This window comes from Neoarius graeffei, chromosome 5 (genome assembly GCF_027579695.1).
Source record: "Neoarius graeffei isolate fNeoGra1 chromosome 5, fNeoGra1.pri, whole genome shotgun sequence".
Lineage (NCBI taxonomy): Eukaryota > Metazoa > Chordata > Actinopteri > Siluriformes > Ariidae > Neoarius > Neoarius graeffei.
This window is the reverse complement of record NC_083573.1, coordinates 25,559,432-25,580,723: the sequence shown is the minus strand read 5'-3', so window position 1 is coordinate 25,580,723 and position 21,292 is coordinate 25,559,432. Positions and strand designations below refer to the sequence as shown.

Genomic DNA, 21,292 nt, shown 5'->3' with positions numbered 1-21,292 from the left:
TGATGAATGAAATGTAAACAACTGACTGCAGCTGTGTATGTGTGTGTTTTTATATATATATATATATATATATATATATATATATATATATATATATTAGTGCTGTCAAAAATGTCGCGTTATTAACGCGTTAACTTGACTCAATTTTAACGGCGATAATTTTTTTATCGCGAGATTAACGCTCTGTGACATGATGTAGGTTTTTCATAAGCTTTTGAAACTGCCAGGAACTTGGAACAGAGACTTTGCTTAGAAAACTGATAGCAGCTAGACTGTAATGCCCCACACAGCCAGAGTCCTCTGCCCTCCCCCCAAAGAATCAGCGCGGGCAGGGCGCGCTAGTAGAGATGGGATTCATGGCTCTTTGATGGGATCCGCATCTTTGTGATCCGTTCTTTGAAAAGAACCGTTCAAAAGACTGGCTCATTTGGCTCTTTTTAAATATTTATTCAGTTTTAAGAAGACAGCGTCTGAAGAAGCCAGATCCCTCTGAACTGTAAACTCGATGCTATCCCAGAAATCCTTCCTGTAATATGCAAATTTGGCCGCCTCTGATTGGACAGCGCGACGCATCAACAGGCAGAAAGTGTAAAAGTACAAAATGTGTTAAGTGAGCTGAAACAGTAAAGATCAGATTCAATGCAATATTTATCAACGAACAACTTAAAGTTAATATAATAGTGTACTTTATATTATAATCAAGCATGTCAAGCCTACCGTCACTGTGTAACCTGTCTCTCTGATTAGACTAACTCAAGCAGTAGATCATTTCACTCATGGTTCTTTTGCTAGCCCCGGTGCTCGGCTTAGGTTTCACTTTGCAGTGGCTGTGTCAAGACGTGTTATGCTTTGCAATAAAAAAAAAAAACATTGGTACAAAGCAAGCCCATTCACATTTTTATGCTGATAAGAAAATTACAATGGTTTTTCATGTGACAAAAATATGCGATTAAATTGCGATTAATCGCAAGTTAACTATGACAGTCGCGACATTAATCGCGATTAAATATTTTAATCGCTTGACAGCACTAATATATATATAAATATATATATGAGGTGACCTTAATTTGTCATTTGGCGAGTAATTCCTGTCACTAGCCAGCCCGGCTGGCTAGTTGAAAATAAAAAAGATATATGAAGCGAAGATTCAGACACACCATCAACTAAAGCCGCCACATATTAACCGCGTGCCGTGTCTGTGTTAATCCATGTGTTTATCGGCAGGACGGTCAGGCTGTCAGTTTTTTCACTACTGCGCATGGATATAACAGACATCCCAAGTCTCCCGGAAGTTCCGGGAGTCTCCCGCATATTGATAGTGGCTCCCTGATGCCCGCGAATTGGATAATATCTCCCGAAATCTAGAGCAAGCGAGCAAGAGCGTGCACGCGAAACATTAACGTCGGCATCACGCATATGACAGAATGTGCGAGGGAGACTGCGCGTGTGCCTGTTCATGAAGCGCATGCTAGACAAAGAGCATCTTGATTGGTTTACAGACATCCCAACCTGCAGACCAGAGAAAAAAGTCCAGTATATTATTATTTGTTGATGTTATATTATGGTGCCCTGTGTTGTTCTCATTTATGTATTTAACAACAGTATCAAAATACTTGGGTCTTGAAATAAATGCACATTAGTCATGAACAATGGTAACTACTCTCTTTTGTGTTATTTTTGGCAGAAGTAAAATCAGGGGTGAAAGTAAGCCGGTCCGGCGTACCACTAAAAGATTTGGCCATACCGGAAAGAAAAATATACTGTCTCTGAAAAAAAATGCACTTTCAGCATAACACCACACCTGCTAACATCAATTTACCAAAAGCAACATGTTTTCCTCAATATACATTGCATATAACGCGTTCTGACCTGTCTCTGAATTATGTGTGAAGTGAATTCCTTCCGTGTTTCACTTGACAGACAACGTGCGAGATAATGCGCGTAGCCCACTGCTTAACCATCTTGCGCCAACATGCACAGCTGGTATCCAAAGTGTTTTAGTAGACAGAATGTCCAAAATGAAAAGTTAGTTTTCAACTGTTCAGCTAAAAAAAATTTATTAAAACGATTGTGTTGTTGAAATGATGTTTGCAATTTATTTATAATCAAAAACTGATACAGGTGGATGAGAGTGATAGTGTGATTGTAGCAGTTCGTGTGGGTGGAGCACAGAAAGACAGCAGGCCAGAATTAAGTTCCACAAAACTCTTTATTTTAGCTTTTCAGCTTTAAACTATTTATGCGCGCGCGCACACACACCAGTCGTCTGGTTGGGGAGAAAGCTCCCTTCCTCTGCTGTCTCTGTCCTCATAGGGCGCGGTCACTGGGGAAGACACACAAACACAGATAAACCAACATCAGGTGTAGTGATTCTGCCACTTACCTTCCCTGACTCCACCCTCCGGTCACAGATCGACGCTTGACCACGCCCCCCCCCCCCCCCCCCGCCCCCCTTGACGGGAGAGGAAGTCCGCCACGACCATCTGCGCCCCTGGCCTGTGGACCACCTTGAAATTAAAGGGCTGGAGTGGCAGATACCAACGGGTGATCCGCGCATTGGCATCCTTCATGCGGTGGAGCCACTGGAGGGGCACGTGGTCCGAACAGAGGGTGAAAGAGCGCCCCAGGAGGTAGTAGCAGAGGGCGAGGACCGCACACTTGATCGCCAGGCATTCCTTTTCGATGGTGCTGTAGCGCCCCTCACGCACTGACAGCTTCCTGCTTACGTACAGGACGGGGCGGTCCTCCCCCTCCACCTCCTGGGACAGAACGGCCCCCAGCCCTCTGTCCGACACGTCTGTCTGCAACGTAAAGGGGAGAGAAAAGTCAGGGGAGTGTAAGAGTGGCCCCCCGCACAGTGCAGCCTTCACCTCAGAGAAAGCCCACTGGCATTGCTCCGTCCACTGGACCGGATCTGGTGCCTCCTTTTTAGTCAGATCAGTCAGCGGGCTGGTGACATCCGAATAATTAGGTATAAACCTACGATAGTAGCCAGCCAGCCCCAGGAACTGTCTCACCCCCTTTTTGATCTTGGGCCTCGGGCAGGCCGCAATTGCTGTTGTCTTGTTAATTTGGGGACGCACCTGCCTGTTGCCCAAGTGGAAGCCCAGATACCGTACTTCCACCTGCCCAACCGCACACTTCTTTGGGTTGGCTGTGAGACCCGCCCACCTCAGCAACCTAAGGACGGCCCTCAGGTGTTGTAGGTGCCTTGGCCAGTCATTACTATAAATAATGATGTCGTCTAGGTACGCGGCTGCATAGGTGGTGTGGGGGCAGAGGACCCTATCCATCAGTCGCTGGAACATAGCGGGCGCCCCAAACAGCCCAAAAGGAAGTGTGACAAACTGGTGTAAGCTGAACGGTGTGGAAAAGGCCATTTTTTCTCGGGACAATGGAGTCAAGGGGATCTGCCAATAACCCTTTGTCAAATCCAGTGTTGAGTGAAAGCGAGCCGTGCCTAGTTGATCGAGCAACTCATCAATACGAGGCATTGGGTACGCGTCGAATTTAGACACCGCGTTGACTTTTCTGTAGTCTACATCGAACCGGACCGACCCGTCGATCTTGGGTACCAAGACCACCGGGCTGCTCCAATCACTGTGGGACTCCTCAACGATGCCCATTTCGAGCATGGCCTCGAGTTCTTCCCGAACCACTTTTTTCTTGTGTTCGGATAACCTGTAAGGGCGGCTGCGCACTACCACCCCCGGGGGCATCTCAGTGTGGTGCTCTATGAGGTCGGTGCGGCCGGGCAGGGGCGAGAACACGTCTGAAAACTCGGTCTGCAACTGGGCGACCTCCGTGAGTTGGGTCGGGGAGAGGTGGTCTCCACAGGGGACCGGAGAGGTACGCGATGCCAATGTTCCCTTTTGAACCTCTGGCCCCAGCTCCGCCTTCTCCGGAACCACCGACACCAATGCCACGGGGACCTCCTCGTTCCAGAGTTTGAGCAGATTGAGGTGGTAAACCTGTAGCGCCCCACCCCTGTCCGTTCGCCTCACCTCGTAGTCGACGTCCCCGACTCACCGTGTGACCTCGAAGGGTCCTTGCCACTTGGCAATTAATTTGGAGCTCGATGTAGGCAACAGTACAAGAACTTTATCTCCCAGTGCGAACTCCCTAAGGCGCGTACCCCTGTCGTACAGGCGGGTTTGCCATTCTTGGGCCTGCCGCAAATTCTCCTGGGTTAGGTGTGTGAGTGTGTGGAGTTTTGTGCGCAGGTCCATGACATATTGAATTTGATTTTTACTGGGTGAAGGTTCCTCCTCCCAATTTTCCTGCAGCACATCTAGAATGCCGCGCGGCTTACGCCCATATAACAGTTTGAATGGGGAGAACCCCGTGGAAGCTTGTGGGACCTCTCGCACTGCAAATAATAAGGGTTCGAGCCATTTATCCCAATTACGTGCGTCCTCACTTACGAATTTTTTAATTATATTCTTGAGGGTGCGATTGAACCGTTCAACTAAACCGTCCATTTGTAGGTGATAAACGCTGGTGCGGATCAGTTTAGTACCTAATAACCCATACAGTTCTTTCAGTGTATGTGACATAAACGAGGTGCCTTAGTCAGTCAGAATCTCTTTCGGGATTCCAACTCGGGAGATGACACGGAAGAGCGCTTCCGCAATACTGCGTGCTGAGATATTGCGCAGAGGCACTGCTTCCAGGTATCGCGTTGCATAGTCCACCAGAACTAAAATAAAGCAGTACCCTCGTGTTGACCGATCTAATGGCCCAACGAGATCCATCCCAATTCTTTTGAATGGGGTCTCGATTAATGGGAGAGGGCGCAAAGGTGCTTTTAGAATGGCTGCCGGATTTACTAACTGGCATTCGCGGCATGCCGTACACCACCTACAGACATCGCCGCGAATCCCTGGCCAATAGAACTGGGCCATTAGTCAGGCTAGTGTCTTATCCTGCCCTAAGTGTCCAGCCATGGGATTAAAGTGAGCCGCCTGGAATACCAATTCCTGGTGGCTCTTTGGAATCAAAAGCTGCGTGTATTGCTCTTTAGTTTGAGTGTCCTGCATCACTCGGTATAACCTATCCTTCATAATAGAAAAATAGGGGAAGGATGGGGTGAGGCTTGGCTGGAGCGTTTGACCATCGATTACTCTCACTTGGTCAAACGCATGCCGCAGAGACTCGTCTCACAATTGTGAGACGAGTCTCTGTGGCATGCCTGACCAAGCCGCTTTAATGGGAAATCCCGAAGGGATTCCCCGAGAGAGGGAGGAGGAGCCTGCTGCTCCTCACTCTGACACGGAGATGACGTAGACGGCTCTGTGACAGCTGCTCCCGCCAAAGCGACATCGGGACCTCCCCTTGCTAAACTATGGCAGGACCCACTCTTCACTAGATGGCTCATTAACTCCCTGAATCCCGGCCAATCAGTCCCCAAAATTATCAAGTGGGTGAGGTGAGGATTAACCGCCACCTTTACTCTAAATTTTTCCCCTCGAAAAAGAATGTGGACCAACACTAAAGGGTAGCTGTGAACATCCCCGTGCACACACAACACCTTCAGCCCCTGTGCTCCCCCCAATGCCTCGTCTTGCACCAGGCTTTGGTGAATTGAGTTCTGATTACAGCCAGAGTCCACCAAAGCCTGATATGTATCCCCTTGGACACTCACCAGTATGCGATACGCTCCGGCCCGATTGAGGGCGGCTCCTGGTGCGTCGGGGATCCGAACCACCGCGCCCACTTCCATTGCCGAGCACTGCTGTTGGAGGTCGCCCGGCTCCCCGCAGCGCCAGCAAACCGGCCTGGGCTTCCTCTCTGCATCGGCACTCTGTGGCTCACTCACCGTGGGGGGGGAGACAGACACAGAAGGGAAAAACGGGAGGGCACCGCGGGTGCGACGGGCCGGCTGGGCTGGCCCCCGCGCCTCCGCGGTGGGGGAACGGGGCGAGGACGAGACACAGGAGGAGAGGGGGGAAGAGAGAGAAGAGGGAAGAAGAGGCCGTCCGCTTTCCTGCCATCGGAACAGCCACCAAATGGTCCTCCGCCAACTCGATGGCTTGATCCAGCGACGCCGGGCGGTGGCACTGGACCCACTCCGCAGTCCTCTCTGGTAGGCGGGCGATGAACTGCTCTAGCACCATCTGATCGATGATCCCCTCGGCGTCGCGGTTGTCGGCCCTCAACCACCGCCAGCAGGTGTCACGGAGCTGCTGGCCAAACACGAACGGCCGGCCGACTTCCTCCAGACACAGAGCGCGGAAGTGCTGATGCTGTTGTTCAGGGGTGCGCCCCACCCGCTGGAGGACGGCCCGGCGAAGGTCCGCGTAGACCAGCCGGCGGTCGGCGGGGAGCTGTAGCGCGGCCAGCTGTGCCTTGCCCGTTAGCAGGGGGAGGAGACGCGCAGCGCGCTGTTCCACCAGCCAGCCCGAGGCCCCTGCTGCCTGCTCGAAGAGCGTGAGGAAGGCCTCGGGGTCGTCATGCGGGCCCATCTTAGTGAGGGTGAGGGGAGAAGGGCCCGTGGAGGTGGTGGACCCCGCCGACACGAGGAGGTGCCGGAATGCCTGTCGGTCTTCTTGCTGCACCAGGGCCTCGAACCGGTGCTCCTGCTCCTTTCGGAGGGTGACTAGCACCTGGTGCTGGCTCTGCTGGGCCATGGCGAGGGCGTGGACCAGGTCTGCGAAGGGGGAGCACTCCATGGGGCTGTTCTTTTTCCTGTGTTCGTCCCGGGTTTTGGCACCACTGTAGCAGTTCGTGTGGGTGGAGCACAGAAAGACGGCAGGACAGAATTAAGTTCCACAAAACTCTTTATTTTAGCTTTTCAGCTTTAAACTATTTACGCACGCGCGCACACACACCCCAATCATCTGGTTGAGGAGAGAGCTCCCTTCCTCTGCTCTCTCTCTCTCTCCTCATAAAGGGCATGGTCACTGGGGAAGACACAAACACAGATTAACCAACATCAGGTGTAGTGATTCTGCCACTTACCTTCCCTGACTCCACCCTCCGGTCACAGACCGACGCTTGACCATGCCCCTGCTGCCACAGTGATAAAGTACTATACTAGGACTACTGAATGATAAGAAGTCCTAGTGAATGCTTGATAAGTAGACAATAATAATTACCGTAGGTGTATTTTTCGGCGCTCGCAGCGCGCGCACTATAACTCAAAATAATAGTAACGGCAAGAAATAAGTTACTTTCACCCCTGAGTAAAATTCATACATGAACAAATTTTGGCGAGTTGATTTTCTGTTTGGCTAGTTACTTTGGAAGGTAACTAGTCTGGCTGGCTGGTGAAAAAATATACGAATTTCGAGCCGTGTGTGTATGTGTATATATATATATATATATATATATATATATATATATATATATATATATATATATATATATATGTATGTATGTATATATACACACACACACATATATTAGTGTTGTCAAGCGATTAAAATATTTAATTGCGATTAATGTCGCGACTGTCATAGTTAACTCGCGATTAATCGCAATTTAATCGCACATTTTTGTCACATGAAAAACCATTGTAATTCTCTTATCAGCATAAAGTGAATGGGCTTGCTTTGTACCAATGTTTTTTTTTTTTTTTATTGCAGAACATAACACGTCTTGTCACAGCCACTGACATCCATAACTTCCATATTAGATGAGAAAATCAAGGGATGAAAAATAAAGTGCATATCACTGTGAAAATAAAAAGTGTTTTATTTTACTCTTCATTAGTTTCTTTTGAAGAGAAGTATTTGCCATAAAAGAAGAAAAAAACATAAAAATAAAAACATTCATCATACGTTCAAAAACGTTCATCATAGTGTGGCACTGTATTATCTAATTCTCACTGCGTATAACTATACACCTACCCGGTGGAGATGAGCTGGGAAACTGAAGACTGAAGGAACAGTATTGAAAAGTATTTTTCCAGTCTCACCTGTGAAAGGTAATCCCATGTGATCTCGTTTGGACGGTAAACCTGTTGGTACAGTTAAACGCAGCACATGAATGAGGCATCTTTATTCTCGGCTACTGTCTAGACGCTATACCAGAGACGGCTGAAGAATCTCCACTTTGCCCCATCCAATATGGTGGCGAGGATGTTTATATGTCTATGCCTTTCTCCATCACTCACACTTACTCTTATTGAAGCAGCGCGTGACAAGCCTCAACAGGAACTACGGGTGACTCGCAGGGCCAAATTAGAATTTGCGTTAACGGCACTATTTTTTAAAATCGCGTTAAATTGAGATCGCCTTAACGCGTTATTATCGTGTTAACTTTGACAGCACTAATATATATTAGGGTGCATCAGGTGCCCTCACTTTCATAAAATCTGATGCATTTTTGTTTGGGTGTTCCTTTTCACCAGTAAAGACATCCTGTAAAATTTTTTGACCATGTTCAAAAGTCTAATGGTGGCACCATGAGGTTCATTTTTTGCCAAAAAACGCTTATTTTATGTTTTTGCATAAGGTTTGAATCGCAATGTTGGACTCCATTTATTGATTTCTTGTGACCCAGAGATCATGTTAAGAACCTTTGCAAGGGATTGAGAAGCATTAATGTGATTCATAATACATTTGTATTGTTTAAAAGTAGTTGAACAATGATTCAATGAACAGCTAAAACTCAAACTGTGCTTGATAATATATTTAGAATATGTACTAAAAATGTGTATCTTATGGCCCTTTTCCACTACCCTTTTTCAGCTCACTTCAGCCCGACACAGCTCGCGTTTCGACTACCTCAGAGCAGCATGACTCAGCTTGCTTCAGCCCTACTCAGCACCCAAAACTCGCACGGTTTTGGAGTAGGGCTGAAGCGAGCCCAACCGAGCCGAGTGGGGCTAGGGGCGTGAGGAGACACTCCCCTGTGCACTGATTGGTGAGGAGGAGTGTCCTCACATGCCCACACGCCCCGCGAGCACGCTGGGATCTGTAAACACCGTAAACCCGGAAGAAGAAGAATTACGAAAATTTCTGAAGCCTTATGCGCCTCGCCTCATCTATACGCTCTTGCCAGTATCTGTTGGCGTTGTCGGTGACCAAGACCAGCAACACTAACGACTCCATGTCCTCCATGTTTATTGTTTACTATCCAGGTTGTGAGACTACCGCTTAAAAGGTCACTGATGTCACTGTTTGCACCGCCTAACGACATCACGTGACGTCCACCCACTTTTGCTAACTCCACCCAATGTGTCCACCCACTTCCAGCCAGCACGGTTCAGCGCGGTTGTAGTCGAAATGCACCTCCAACAGCCCCACTCAGCTTGGCTCAGCTCAACTCAGCCGCGTTGGTAGTGGAAAAGCAGCATAAGATATTTGGTATACTCTATAAGGTGCCATAATGTTTCATGAAAAGTGATAGAAATTTTGTCATAAAAGTCGTAAAATAGCACCTTTTTCCATAACTTTGAGCTCCTGGTGCCACCATTAAACTTTTGAATTTTGTCAAAATATTTCACCCAGTGTGTTTTCTTACCAAAAGGAACATAAAAAAAAATGCATCATGATCGGAGGAACTTTTCATTTTTAGGGGGCAACTGATGCACCCTTGTGTATATATATATATACACACAGACACACTAATATTGCACAGAGATATTATGATGCTATTTTAGTATAAGAGCTGTCCATGATCAACCAGCAGAAGCACATTTAATTCTGACCTCAGTTTTGGTCTTTTAGAGTCTGTTAAATTGAATCCAGCAATCCCTGAAGCAACACTTTCCCAGAATGCAGCAGTAGATGAGACCGTGCTGCATGGGACCTCTCTAAACATCACTGCCTATGTGGTTAATACAGAGCCATCTCAGAGTCTCAGAAGGTAGGACTTAACATTCTGCATAACATCTGAATATTTCAGTTAGGGTTCATCAAGTGGATAATAGGAATAGAAAAAAACATTTGGGGCGTGCAATCTGAGCCAAAATACTTTGACCACAAATATCAACTACATTTCATTTCTAAACTACATAATAATAACAGACCTGCTACATGTATGATGCATTTATGAAACAATGCTGAAGCAATGTTTGTTTCTTTCTTACTGTTTTTTTTTTCATGCCAAGTCAATTTTATTTGTATAGTGCTTTTAACAATACAGTGTTCAGGGCTGTCCAGTCTTATCTGCAAAAGGCTGGAGTGGGTGTCAAGTCAAGTTTATTTGTATAGCACTTTTAACAATAAACATTTTCACAAAGCAGCTTTATAGAATTTGAACGATTTAAAATATGAGCTAATTTTATTCCTAATCTATCCACAATGAGCATGCCTGTGGCGACAGTGGCAAGGAAAAACCCCCTCAGACAACATGAGGAAGAAACCTTGAGAGGAACCAGACTCAAAAGGGAACCCATCCCCATCTGGGCAATAACAGACAACATGACTGCAACAGCAAAATGAATCAAAGAGTTCTTTGATCTTCAAGTTTGAAGACGAAAGAAAAAGAAGCTCAGCAGGAGCAGTACAGCATTTAATTGACTATACTTGTATAGACATTTAAAAAATGTAATCTCTCTGGGTTAGGCATGTAACAATTCACGATTCGATTCATGATATTGGGTTTATGATTCAAGTTTAACATGATATTTTTGAAGAAAAATGAAGAAAATGTTACCAAAAAAAGCAACATTTATTTTCCTGTTCTTTATCAGCTAAAATATTTATTTTGTTAAATAAAAAAACAACAAAAAAACTTATTCTATTTTCTTAAGAGCAAACAATAATTATTTACCCACATTTGTAAAGGTAGGAATATTTTATTCCTACTTTTACAAATGTGGGTAAATAATTATCGTTCATTCTTGAGAAAATAGAATGAAAGTTTTTATAGTATATTATGGATGTACTATAATATAGTATCTCCATAATATACTATATTTTATAGCATATTATGGATATACTATATTATTCTATCCACATTCATTGGATATAAGCAATGGCCTCTCTGATTGGCTACTCTTCTACAACCCCGATTCCAAAAAAGTTGGGACAAAGTACAAATTGTAAATAAAAACGGAATGCAATAATTTACAAATATCAAAAACTGATATTGTATTCACAATAGAACATAGACAACATATCAAATGTCGAAAGTGAGACATTTTGAAATTTCGTGCCAAATATTGGCTCATTTGAAATTTCATGACAGCAACACATCTCAAAAAAATTGGGACAGGGGCAATAATAGGCTGGAAAAGTTAAGGGTACAAAAAAGGAACAGCTGGAGGACCAAATTGCAACTCATTAGGTCAATTGGCAATAGGTCATTAACATGACTGGGTATAAAAAGAGCATCTTGGAGTGGCAGCGGCTCTCAGAAGTAAAGATGGGAAGAGGATCACCAATCCCCCTAATTCTGCGCCGACAAATAGTGGAGCAATATCAGAAAGGAGTTCGACAGTGTAAAATTGCAAAGAGTTTGAACATATCATCATCTACAGTGCATAATATCATCAAAAGATTCAGAGAATCTGTAAGAATCTCTGTGTGTAAGGGTCAAGGCCGGAAAACCATACTGGGTACCCGTGATCTTTGGGCCCTTAGACGGCACTGCATCACATACAGGCATGCTTCTGTATTGGAAATCACAAAATGGGCTCAGGAATATTTCCAGAGAACATCATCTGTGAACACAATTCACCGTGCCATCCGCCGTTGCCAGCTAAAACTCTATAGTTCAAAGAAGAAGCCGTATCTAAACATGATCCAGAAGCGCAGACGTCTTCTCTGGGCCAAGGCTCATTTAAAATGGACTGTGGCAAAGTGGAAAACTGTTCTGTGGTCAGACGAATCAAAATTTGAAGTTCTTTATGGAAATCAGGGACGCCGTGTCATTTGGACTAAAGAGGAGAAGGACAACCCAAGTTGTTATCAGCGCTCGGTTCAGAAGCCTGCATCTCTGATGGTATGGGGTTGCATTAGTGCGTGTGGCATGGGCAGCTTACACATCTGGAAAGACACCATCAATGCTGAAAGGTATATCCAGGTTCTAGAGCAACATATGCTCCCATCCAGACGACGTCTCTTTCAGGGAAGACCTTGCATTTTCCAACATGACAATGCCAAACCACATACTGCATCAATTACAGCATCATTACTGCGTAGAAGAAGGGCCCGGTACTGAACTGGCCAGCCTGCAGTCCAGATCTTTCACCCATTTGGCGCATCATAAAACGGAAGATACAACAAAAAAGACCTAAGACAGTTGAGCAACTAGAATCCTACATTAGACAAGAATGGGTTAACATTCCTATCCCTAAACTTGAGCAACTTGTCTCCTCAGTCCCCAGACGTTTACAGACTGTTGTAAAGAGAAAAGGGGCTGTCTCACAGTGGTAAACATGGCCTTGTCCCAACTTTTTTGAGATGTGTTGTTGTCATGAAATTTAAAATCACCTAATTTTTCTCTTTAAATGATACATTTTCTCAGTTTAAACGTTTGATATGTCATCTATGTTCTATTCTGAATAAAATATGAAATTTTGAAACTTCCACATCATTGCATTCCGTTTTTATTTACAATTTGTATTTTGTCCCAACTTTTTTGGAATCGGGGTTGTACAACTCATATACTGTGGGTAGAGTAAAACAAAATGGCGGAGCATGTTGCTGAACCAATCAAGGACGAAATAAAAACTCTACTCAAAAACAAAACCCCAAAAAATACAAAAAAGCAACAAAATATGGATTGAAAGTATTTGATGGTAAGAACATATCTTTTTTTTTTCTTTTCAAGAATTATCATTATTATTATAGCATTTTCCACAAATTACTCATCCTTTCACTGGTTTGTTTACATTCTTTATCTTTGAGCATTAAAACTACGCATGTATGTAATTTGTCACGTGTCCGCTCACTGGAAATGATTTTGTCGGACATGTTGTATCAAGGTTTTTGTCTATCGAATTTGATAATAATAAAAATACTCTGTTTCTCAAAATCCAGTGAATGTGGATATAATAAAACAGTTACTCCACTCAATCTCGTCGTACATGGCTTATAGCCAACTTGGTGCTATGCACCTCGTCGGCTATCAGCCATGTACGACTCGATTTCGTGGAATAATTGTCAAATAGCCAAATTTTTATTCTCTTGAAATTTTTTTATTTTTATTATATTAACTAAAATATTCCTTTTATTAAAAATTAAAAATATTAATAACAAATAGACATTTCTTAAACGTTTATGAACATTTGTACTACCTCCATGTGCTTCTCTTTTCTTTAGCTTTCAGCAGTGTGTAAAAAGAGAGCTTTGATCTATTGTTATATCTATTTGCACAATCGATCACACAACAGCTCTTTCCCATTTTAGATCTGTTTCTTCAGTGTTTTTGCGGCCTTAGAGCAGAGTTACTTCCACCATGGGTGAAGTCATGGGCATTCCTGCTATTGTACATTATTGCTCCCTCTGCTACTTAAACATACATGTGCATTGGAAACACTTCATTGAGCCATTTATTTATTTATGGAATTCTATCTATTTTGACCCGATATACAATTTAACAATTATTCCATGAAATCGAGTCGTACATGAGCTGATAGCTGACGAGGAGTGTAGCACCGAGTGTATGATGAGATTGACTGGAATAATTGTTTTATTACATGCACATTAACTGGATTTTGAGGAAAGGGAGCATTTTTATTTTTTGCAAATTCGATAAATAAGTTAAAGGTCAAAAGAAATGAATTTTTTTTGCGCTTAAACAGAATAGCAGTTAAATTCGGCGAGGTGTATGGAGTCCCTGGACAGAGGCAACTATTCTCTAAACTGCATGGTAGCAGATATATTCGCAGACAAAAGCTGAGTACATTTAGCCCTTTTAGAACTGCCCAGAAGTAGCAGACAGGAGCAGCGTGAGGTCATGGGTGTGTGTCGGCCATGAACAACAACAAAAGTGAACAAAGAGAGCAGGAATTTAGTGAGGGAGAAACTTTACCTTTTAGCAGTTTTTCGTCAGTTCAAGTTGATGACGATATACCGACAGAGGGAGAAGAAGTGACCAGCGATGGGGAAGAAGAGAGAGGTATCAAACCGTACCGATTCGAGCCAGAATTGTCCGATGAGAGCGGGGTCAGTGACAATTATGAACCTTAAGTTTCGATTTGGTCCACGTCTTCAGCCGGCCTTTAAACGCTCATAACTTGGCCACCGGAGGTCCCAGCGAAGCCAAATTTTGCAAGCACCTTCCTCTACACGATCCCCTACAAACCAGCATGGGCATGGCCCAGTACGACCGTGCCTCGGGACGTTATTCGACCGGCGTCAGCTCACCTCCACCCCTTAAGGGGTTTGGATGACTGGAAGTTGAAGATGCTTTCCTCAAGTTAGTAGAATTACAGTATGTTGGAAACAGAATGCTTTGCAGTTCATTGTAGCAAAGTCTTGACTGACTAATGATTATCTTCGGGAAAAGGAACAGGGCCACTCCCTCCACAGCATTTATGTTGCTGCACCCGGCAGCGATACATCGCTTTCCAGGTGCTTTCCCTTTTTTTTCTCTCCCATAACAGTCGTAGATTGTAGTATAATGATTTATGTGTCTTTCTACATCATGTTCTGTCGCAAGTTTCCGTCAAAATGAATGTAATCTAGCAGAGAGTCGGACAGAAGCTACACTGTTTGGACGTTAGTGGAAAAACCACCGGTAAAACCACTCACACTTATGACATCACGCAAAAGCCAGCTAATAATGGCGACGGTGGTACCGGTGTTCCCTTGGCAGGAAATTTAAACTCGACAAATTCTGAATGTTCCCAACATTTATGATATGGGTTTCTATTATAAGTTTTCATTGTTGGGATTTGTACTATGATTATCCAAGGACGAAGGGGGTACATTTCTCTAGGCCATTAATAAACATCTCGTCTCGTCTCATCTTCTTCCGCTTTATCCGGGACCGGGTCGCGGAGGCAGCAGTCTAAGCATGGAAGCCCAAACTTCCCTCTCCCCAGACACCTCGGTCAGCTCCTCGGGAAGAACACCAAGGCGTTCCCAGGCCAGCCGAGAGACATAGTCCCTCCAGCGTGTCCTGGGTCTTCCCCAGGGCCTCCTCCCGGGGGGAAATGCCTGGAACACCTCCCCAGGGAGGCGTCCAGGAGGCATCCGAAAAAGATGCCCGAGCCACCTCAGCTGGTTCCTCTCGATGTGGAGGAGCAGCAGCTCTACTCCGAGCTCCTCCCGAGTGACTGTGCTTCTCACCCTATCTCTGAGGGAGCGCCCAGCCACCCTGCGAAGGAAACTCATTTCGGCCGCTTGTATCCGCGATCTTGTTCTTTCGGTCATTACCCAAAGCTCATGACCATAGGTGAGAGTCGGAACATAGATCGACCGGTAAATTGAGAGCTTCGCCTTTTGGCTCAGCTCCTTCACCACAACGGACCGGTAAAGCGACCGCATCACTGCGGAGGCTGCACCGATCCGCCTGTCGATCTCACGCTCCATCCTTCCCTCACTCGTGAACAAGATCCCGAGATACTTAAACTCTTCCACTTGAGGCAGGACTTCTCCACCAACCTGGAGAGGGCAAGCCACCCTTTTCCAGTCGAGAACCATGGCCTCGGACTTGGAGGTGCTGATTCTCATCCCAGCCGCTTCACACTCGACTGCAAACCGCCCCAGTGCATGCTGGAGGTCCTGGTTTGAAGAAGCCAACAGGACAACATCATCCGCAAAAAGCAGAGATGAAATCCTGTGGTTCCCAAACAGGATTCCTTCTGGCCCCTGGCTGTGCCTAGAAATTCTGTCCATAAAAATTATGAACAGAACCGGTGACAAAGGGCAGCCCTGCCGGAGTCCAACATGCACTGGGAACAGGTCTGACTTACTGCCGGCAATGCGAACCAGACTCCTGCTCCGTTTGTACAGGGACCGGACAGCCCTTAGCAAAGAGCCTCGAACCCCATACTCCCAAAGCACCCCCACAGAATACCATGGGGGACACGGTCGAATGCCTTCTCCAGATCCACAAAGCACATGTGGACTGGTTGGGCAAACTCCCATGAACCCTCGAGCACCCTATGAAGGGTATAGAGCTGGTCCAGTGTTCCGCAACCAGAACGAAAACCGCATTGTTCCTCCTGGATCCGAGGTTCGACTATTGGTCGAATTCTCCTCTCCGAATTCTAGAGTAAACTTTCCCTGGGAGGCTGAGAAGTGTACAGTGTATTCCCCTATAATTGGAGCACACTCTCCGGTCCCCTTTCTTAAAAAGAGGGACCACCACCCCAGTCTGCCACGCCAGAGGCACTGTCCCCGACCGCCACGCGATGTTGCAGAGGCGTGTCAACCAAGACAGCCCCACAACATCCAGAGACTTGAGATACTCAGGGCGGATCTCATCCACCCCCGGTGCCTTGCCACCGAGGAGCTTGCAAACCACCTCAGTGACTTCGCCTTGGGTAATGGACGAGTCCACCTCTGAGTCATCAGCCTCAGTCTCCTTAATGGAAGACATGACGGTGGGATTGAGGAGATCCTCAAAGTATTCCTTCCACCGCCCGACAATGTCCCCAGTCGAGGTCAACAGCTCCCCACCCGCACTGTAAACAGTGTTGGCAGAGTACTGCTTCCCCCTCCTGAGGCGCGGGACAGTTTGCCAGAATTTCTTCGAGGCCGACCGACAGTCCTTCTCCATGGCCTCCCCGAACTCCTCCCAGTTCCGAGTTTTTGCCTCCGCAACTGCCCGAGCTGCAGCACGCCTGGCCTGCCGATACCCGTCTGCTGCCTCAGGGGTCCCGGAGGTCAACATGGCCCGATAGGACTCCTTCTTCAGCTTGACGGCATCCCTTACTTCCGGTGTCCACCACCGGGTTCGGGGATTGCCGCCACGACAGGCACCGGAGACCTTGCGGCCACAGCTCCGAACAGCTGCGTCCACAATGGAGGTAGAGAACATGGTCCACTCAGACTCAATGTCCCCCGCCTCCCTCGGAAGCTGGGAAAAGCTCTCCCGGAGGTGGGAGTTAAAGACCTCCCCAACAGAGTGCTCGGCCAGATGTTCCCAGCAGACCCTCACCATACGTTTGGGGCTGCCAGGTCTGTCCAGCTTCCTCCTCCGCCAGCGGATCCAACTCACCACCAGGTGGTGATCAGTTGACAGCTCAGCCCCTCTCTTCACCCGAGTGTCCAAGACATAGGGCCGGAGATCAGATGAAACAACAACAAAGTCTATCATCGACCTCCAACCTAAGGTGTCCTGGTGCCACGTGCACTTATGGACACCCCCATGCTCAAACATGGTGTTCGTTATGGACAAACCATGACTAGCACAGAAGTCCAATAACAAAACACCACTCGGATTCAGATCGGGGAGGCCGTTCCTCCCAACCATGCCCCTCCAGGTGTCACTGTCGTTGCCCACGTAAGCACTGAAGTCCCCCAGTAACACAATGGAGTCCCCAGTTTGAGCACCCCTCAGTACCTCTCCCAGGGACTTCAAGAAGGCCGGATACTCTATACTGCTATTCGGCCCGTAGGCACAAACAACAGCAAGAGCCCTCTTCCCAATCCGAAGGCGCAGAGAGGCGACCCTCTCGTTCACTGGGGTAAACTCCAACACATGGCGGCTGAGCTGGGGAGCTATAAGCAAGCCCACACCAGCCCGCCGCCGCTCACCATGGGCGACTCCAGAGAAGTGGAGAGTCCAGCCCCTCTCGAGGAGCTGGGTTCCAGAGCCCAAGCTGTGTGTGGAGGTGAGCCCGACTATCTCTACCTGGTACCTCTCAACCTCCCGCACAAGCTCAGACTCTTTCCCCCCCAGCGAAGTGACATTCCATGTCCCAACAGCTAGCCGCTGTGTCCAGGGATCAGGTCGTCGAGGCCCCTGCCTTCGACTGCCACCCAATCCACACTGCACCAGTCCCCTACTGCTACCTCTGTGGGTGGTGAACCCACAGGAGGTCGGGCCCACGTCACCTCTTCGGGCTGAGCCTAGCCGGGCCCCATGGGCAAAGGCCCGGCCACCAAGCGCTTGCATACAAGCCCCAACCACAGGCCTGGCTCCAGGGTGGGGCCCCGGCTGCGCCATACCAGGCGACGTCACGGCCCTTGATGGTTTCTCCATAAGGGTTTTGGTGAACTGCTCTTGGTCTGGCCTGTCACCTAGGACCTGTCTGCCTTGGGAAACCCTGACAGGTTTATTAACATGTTTATTAATAAACATGTCCAGCAAAATCATTTCCACTTAAGTGGACCTCTTAAAAACCTATCGATGGCTGCACGAATTGACTTTTTAGTGTTGGTTTTTTTTGTGTAATTTCAGTTGTGTAATTTTCCAAACTTCTTTGAGCTTTTGAACCAGTCTAAAAAAATTAAACAAATTTTAATGCTGAAAGATGTAAACAATAAGTATGTAAACAAATCGGTGAAATGACAGTAGCAATTTGTCGAGTTAAGTTTATTTGTATAGCACTTTTAACAACAGACATTGTCACAAAGCAGCTGTTCATTGATGGAAACTTGGAGTGCAAAACTGTTTGTGACAACTGCAGTCCTAAATTTAGCAAGTCAACTGTGGTCCTCAGACATAGATGTTTTACTGTAAGTGTCCAGAGCCATCTTCCAAGTGTGACTTTTGACTGTCCATATGGGTCCGTCCTCCGCAGGAGCAATGTGATGAGACTCCAGCCAGATGTATGGCATCAGGATGGATCAGGCAGGTCTGAGGAGCACTCAGAATCAAGATGTAATTCAGAGGGACAGATGGAGGGAAGAGGGGGGAGAAAAAACAGGTTGTTATGTATGCTCAATGCCACCTAATGAGTAAGAACAAAATACATTCTGCACTGAGTGCAAGCAGGGACTCTGGCAAAACTAACTATGACAGCTTTATGTCCCAGGGCGCCCTCATACCTGTGTTATCTTCTGGCTCTCCCCTTTTAGTTATAAAAGGGGAGAGCCAGAAGGTAACACAGGTATGAGGGCGCCCTGTGACATAAAGCAGCCAGCCACTACACCGTCAGCAAACTCGAGTGAATGGGGGGGATGATGGCATCCATACATCCCAGTTTACCAAAACACACTATGCCTGAGGACCCTCAAGATCTACTCCTTTACCTATTAAAACTATGAATAAAAGGCTTGACTAAACAGATATGTTTTCAGCCTAGACTTAAACGCTGAGACTGTGTCTGATTCCCGAACACTACTTGGAAGGCTGTTCCATAACTGTAGGGCTTTGTAAGAAAAGGCTGTGCCCCCTGATGTAGCCTTCACTATACAAGGTACCAGCAGATAGCCTGCACCTTTTGATCTAAGTAGGTGTTGCAGGTCATAGAGGAGCAGAAGTTCACTCAGGTACTGTGGTGCGAGACCATTCAGCGCTTTAAAGGTAAATAGTAGTACTTTATAATCAATATGAAATTTGATTGGGAGCCAATGCAGTGTGGATAAGACAGGGGTGATGTGGTCATATTTTCTAGTTCTAGTAAGGACTCTTGCTGCTGCATTTTGAACTAACTGGAGCTTGTTTATGCACTTATTGGAACATCCAGATAGTAAGGCATTACAATAATCCAACCTGGAGGTAACAAAAGCATAGTTTTTCTACGTCATGTAGTGACATTAAATTTCTTATTTTAGCAATATTTTTGAGATGAAAGAAAGCTATTCCAGTAATATTATCGATATGAGTTTCAAACAAAAGACTGGAGTCAGTGATCACAACGAGATATTTTACGACTGCACGTGAAGAAACAGAAAGGCCATCCAGAGTTACTGTGTAATCAGAAAACCTACTTCCAGCTGCATGTGGTCCTAGTACAAGAACTTCTGTCTTGTCAGAGTTAAGCAGAAGGAAGTTGGTAAGCATCCAGTTTCTAATGTCCTTTACACATTCCTCAATTTTATTAAGCTAGTGTCTATCATCTGGCTTTGCAGAAACATACAACTGTGTGTCTTCAGCATAATAGTGGAAACTAATACCACGCTTGTGAATAATATCACCCAGAGGTTTTATATATATATATATATATATATATATTTCTGGACTATAGAGCGCACCTGTATATAAGCCGCATCCGCTCTATTTTTAAAAATAAAAAATAAAAAAAAGATATACAAGCCGCACCGGGCTATAAGCCGCAGATATCTATGTTGAAAAATTAGATATTTACTGCATGTACAGAACGATTTTGTACTGTAAATGTACATGTATGTACCTGAACAGATTCTTTCCGAACAGTGCCTTTTAACACGGCAGCAACTTTGCTAATTAAAACGGAACAGAACCAAGAGAAAATAACCGGTATTTATTTACCTTCATTTCTCCTGTGTTTGAAACCACAAGTCACTTTAATCATCTTTGCTGGATTTGAAAATAATTACCAGTTAGTAATTTGTCATGCGTGTTCTATCTGCTAAAGATCTGCTAATTCTTCTTTGCATTGATTTTTCGTCTATCTTATTTTTGATTCTACTTCCGGTTAGAGCGCCCCTAGCGGTGGAAGAAAAATCCACAGAATAGCCGCACCTTTGTATAAGCCGCATGGTTCAAAACCTAGGAAAAAAGTAGCGGCTTATAGTCCAGAAAATATGGTGTGTGTGTGTGTGTGTGTGTATATATATATATATATATATATATATATATACACACACACACACACACACAGTGGGGCAAAAAAGTATTTAGCCAGTCACCAATTGTGCAAGTTCTCCTACTTAAAAAGATGAGAGAGGCCTGTAATTTTCATCATAGGTATACCTCAACTATGAGAGACAAAAGGTGGAAAAAAAATCCAGAAAATCACATTGTCTGTCTGATTTTTAAAGAATTTATTTGCAAATTATGGTGGAAAATAAGTATTTGGTCAATAACAAAAGTTAATCTCAATACTTTGTTATATACCCTTTGTTGGCAATGACAGAGGTCAAACGTTTTCTGTAAGTCTTCACAAGGTTTTCACACACTATTGCTGGTATTTTGGCCCATTCCTCCATGCAGATCTCCTCTAGAGCAGTGATGTTTTGGGGCTGTCACTGGGCAACATGGACTTTCAACTCCCTCCAAAGATTTTCTATGGGGTTGAGATCTGGAGACTGGCCTAGGCCACTCCAGGACCTTGAAATGCTTCTTACGAAGCCACTCCTTCGTTGCCCGGGCAGTGTGTTTGGGATCATTGTCATGCTGAAAGACCCAGCCACGTTTCATCTTCAATGCCCTTGCTGATGGAAGGAGGTTTTCACAGAAAAACAGCCCCAAAGCATGATGTTTCCACCCCCATGCTTCACAGTAGGTATGGTGTTCTTTGGATGCAACTCAGCATTCTTTCTCCTCCAAACACAAGTTGAGTTTTTACCAAAAA

General features: G+C 45.8%; 1 protein-coding gene across 4 annotated transcripts in view; it reads left to right on the top strand.

Annotated features, from left to right (window-relative positions):
• nbn (nibrin) overlaps positions 1 to 21,292 on the top strand; it is a 177,817-nt gene that overhangs the window by 102,405 nt on the left and 54,120 nt on the right. For all 4 annotated transcript variants that reach the window (XM_060921442.1, XM_060921441.1, XM_060921444.1 and 1 more), the window contains one exon: positions 9,675 to 9,813. In XM_060921442.1, coding sequence (XP_060777425.1) covers positions 9,675 to 9,813 — 139 coding nt within the window. The remainder of the gene's footprint in view (positions 1 to 9,674; positions 9,814 to 21,292) is intronic.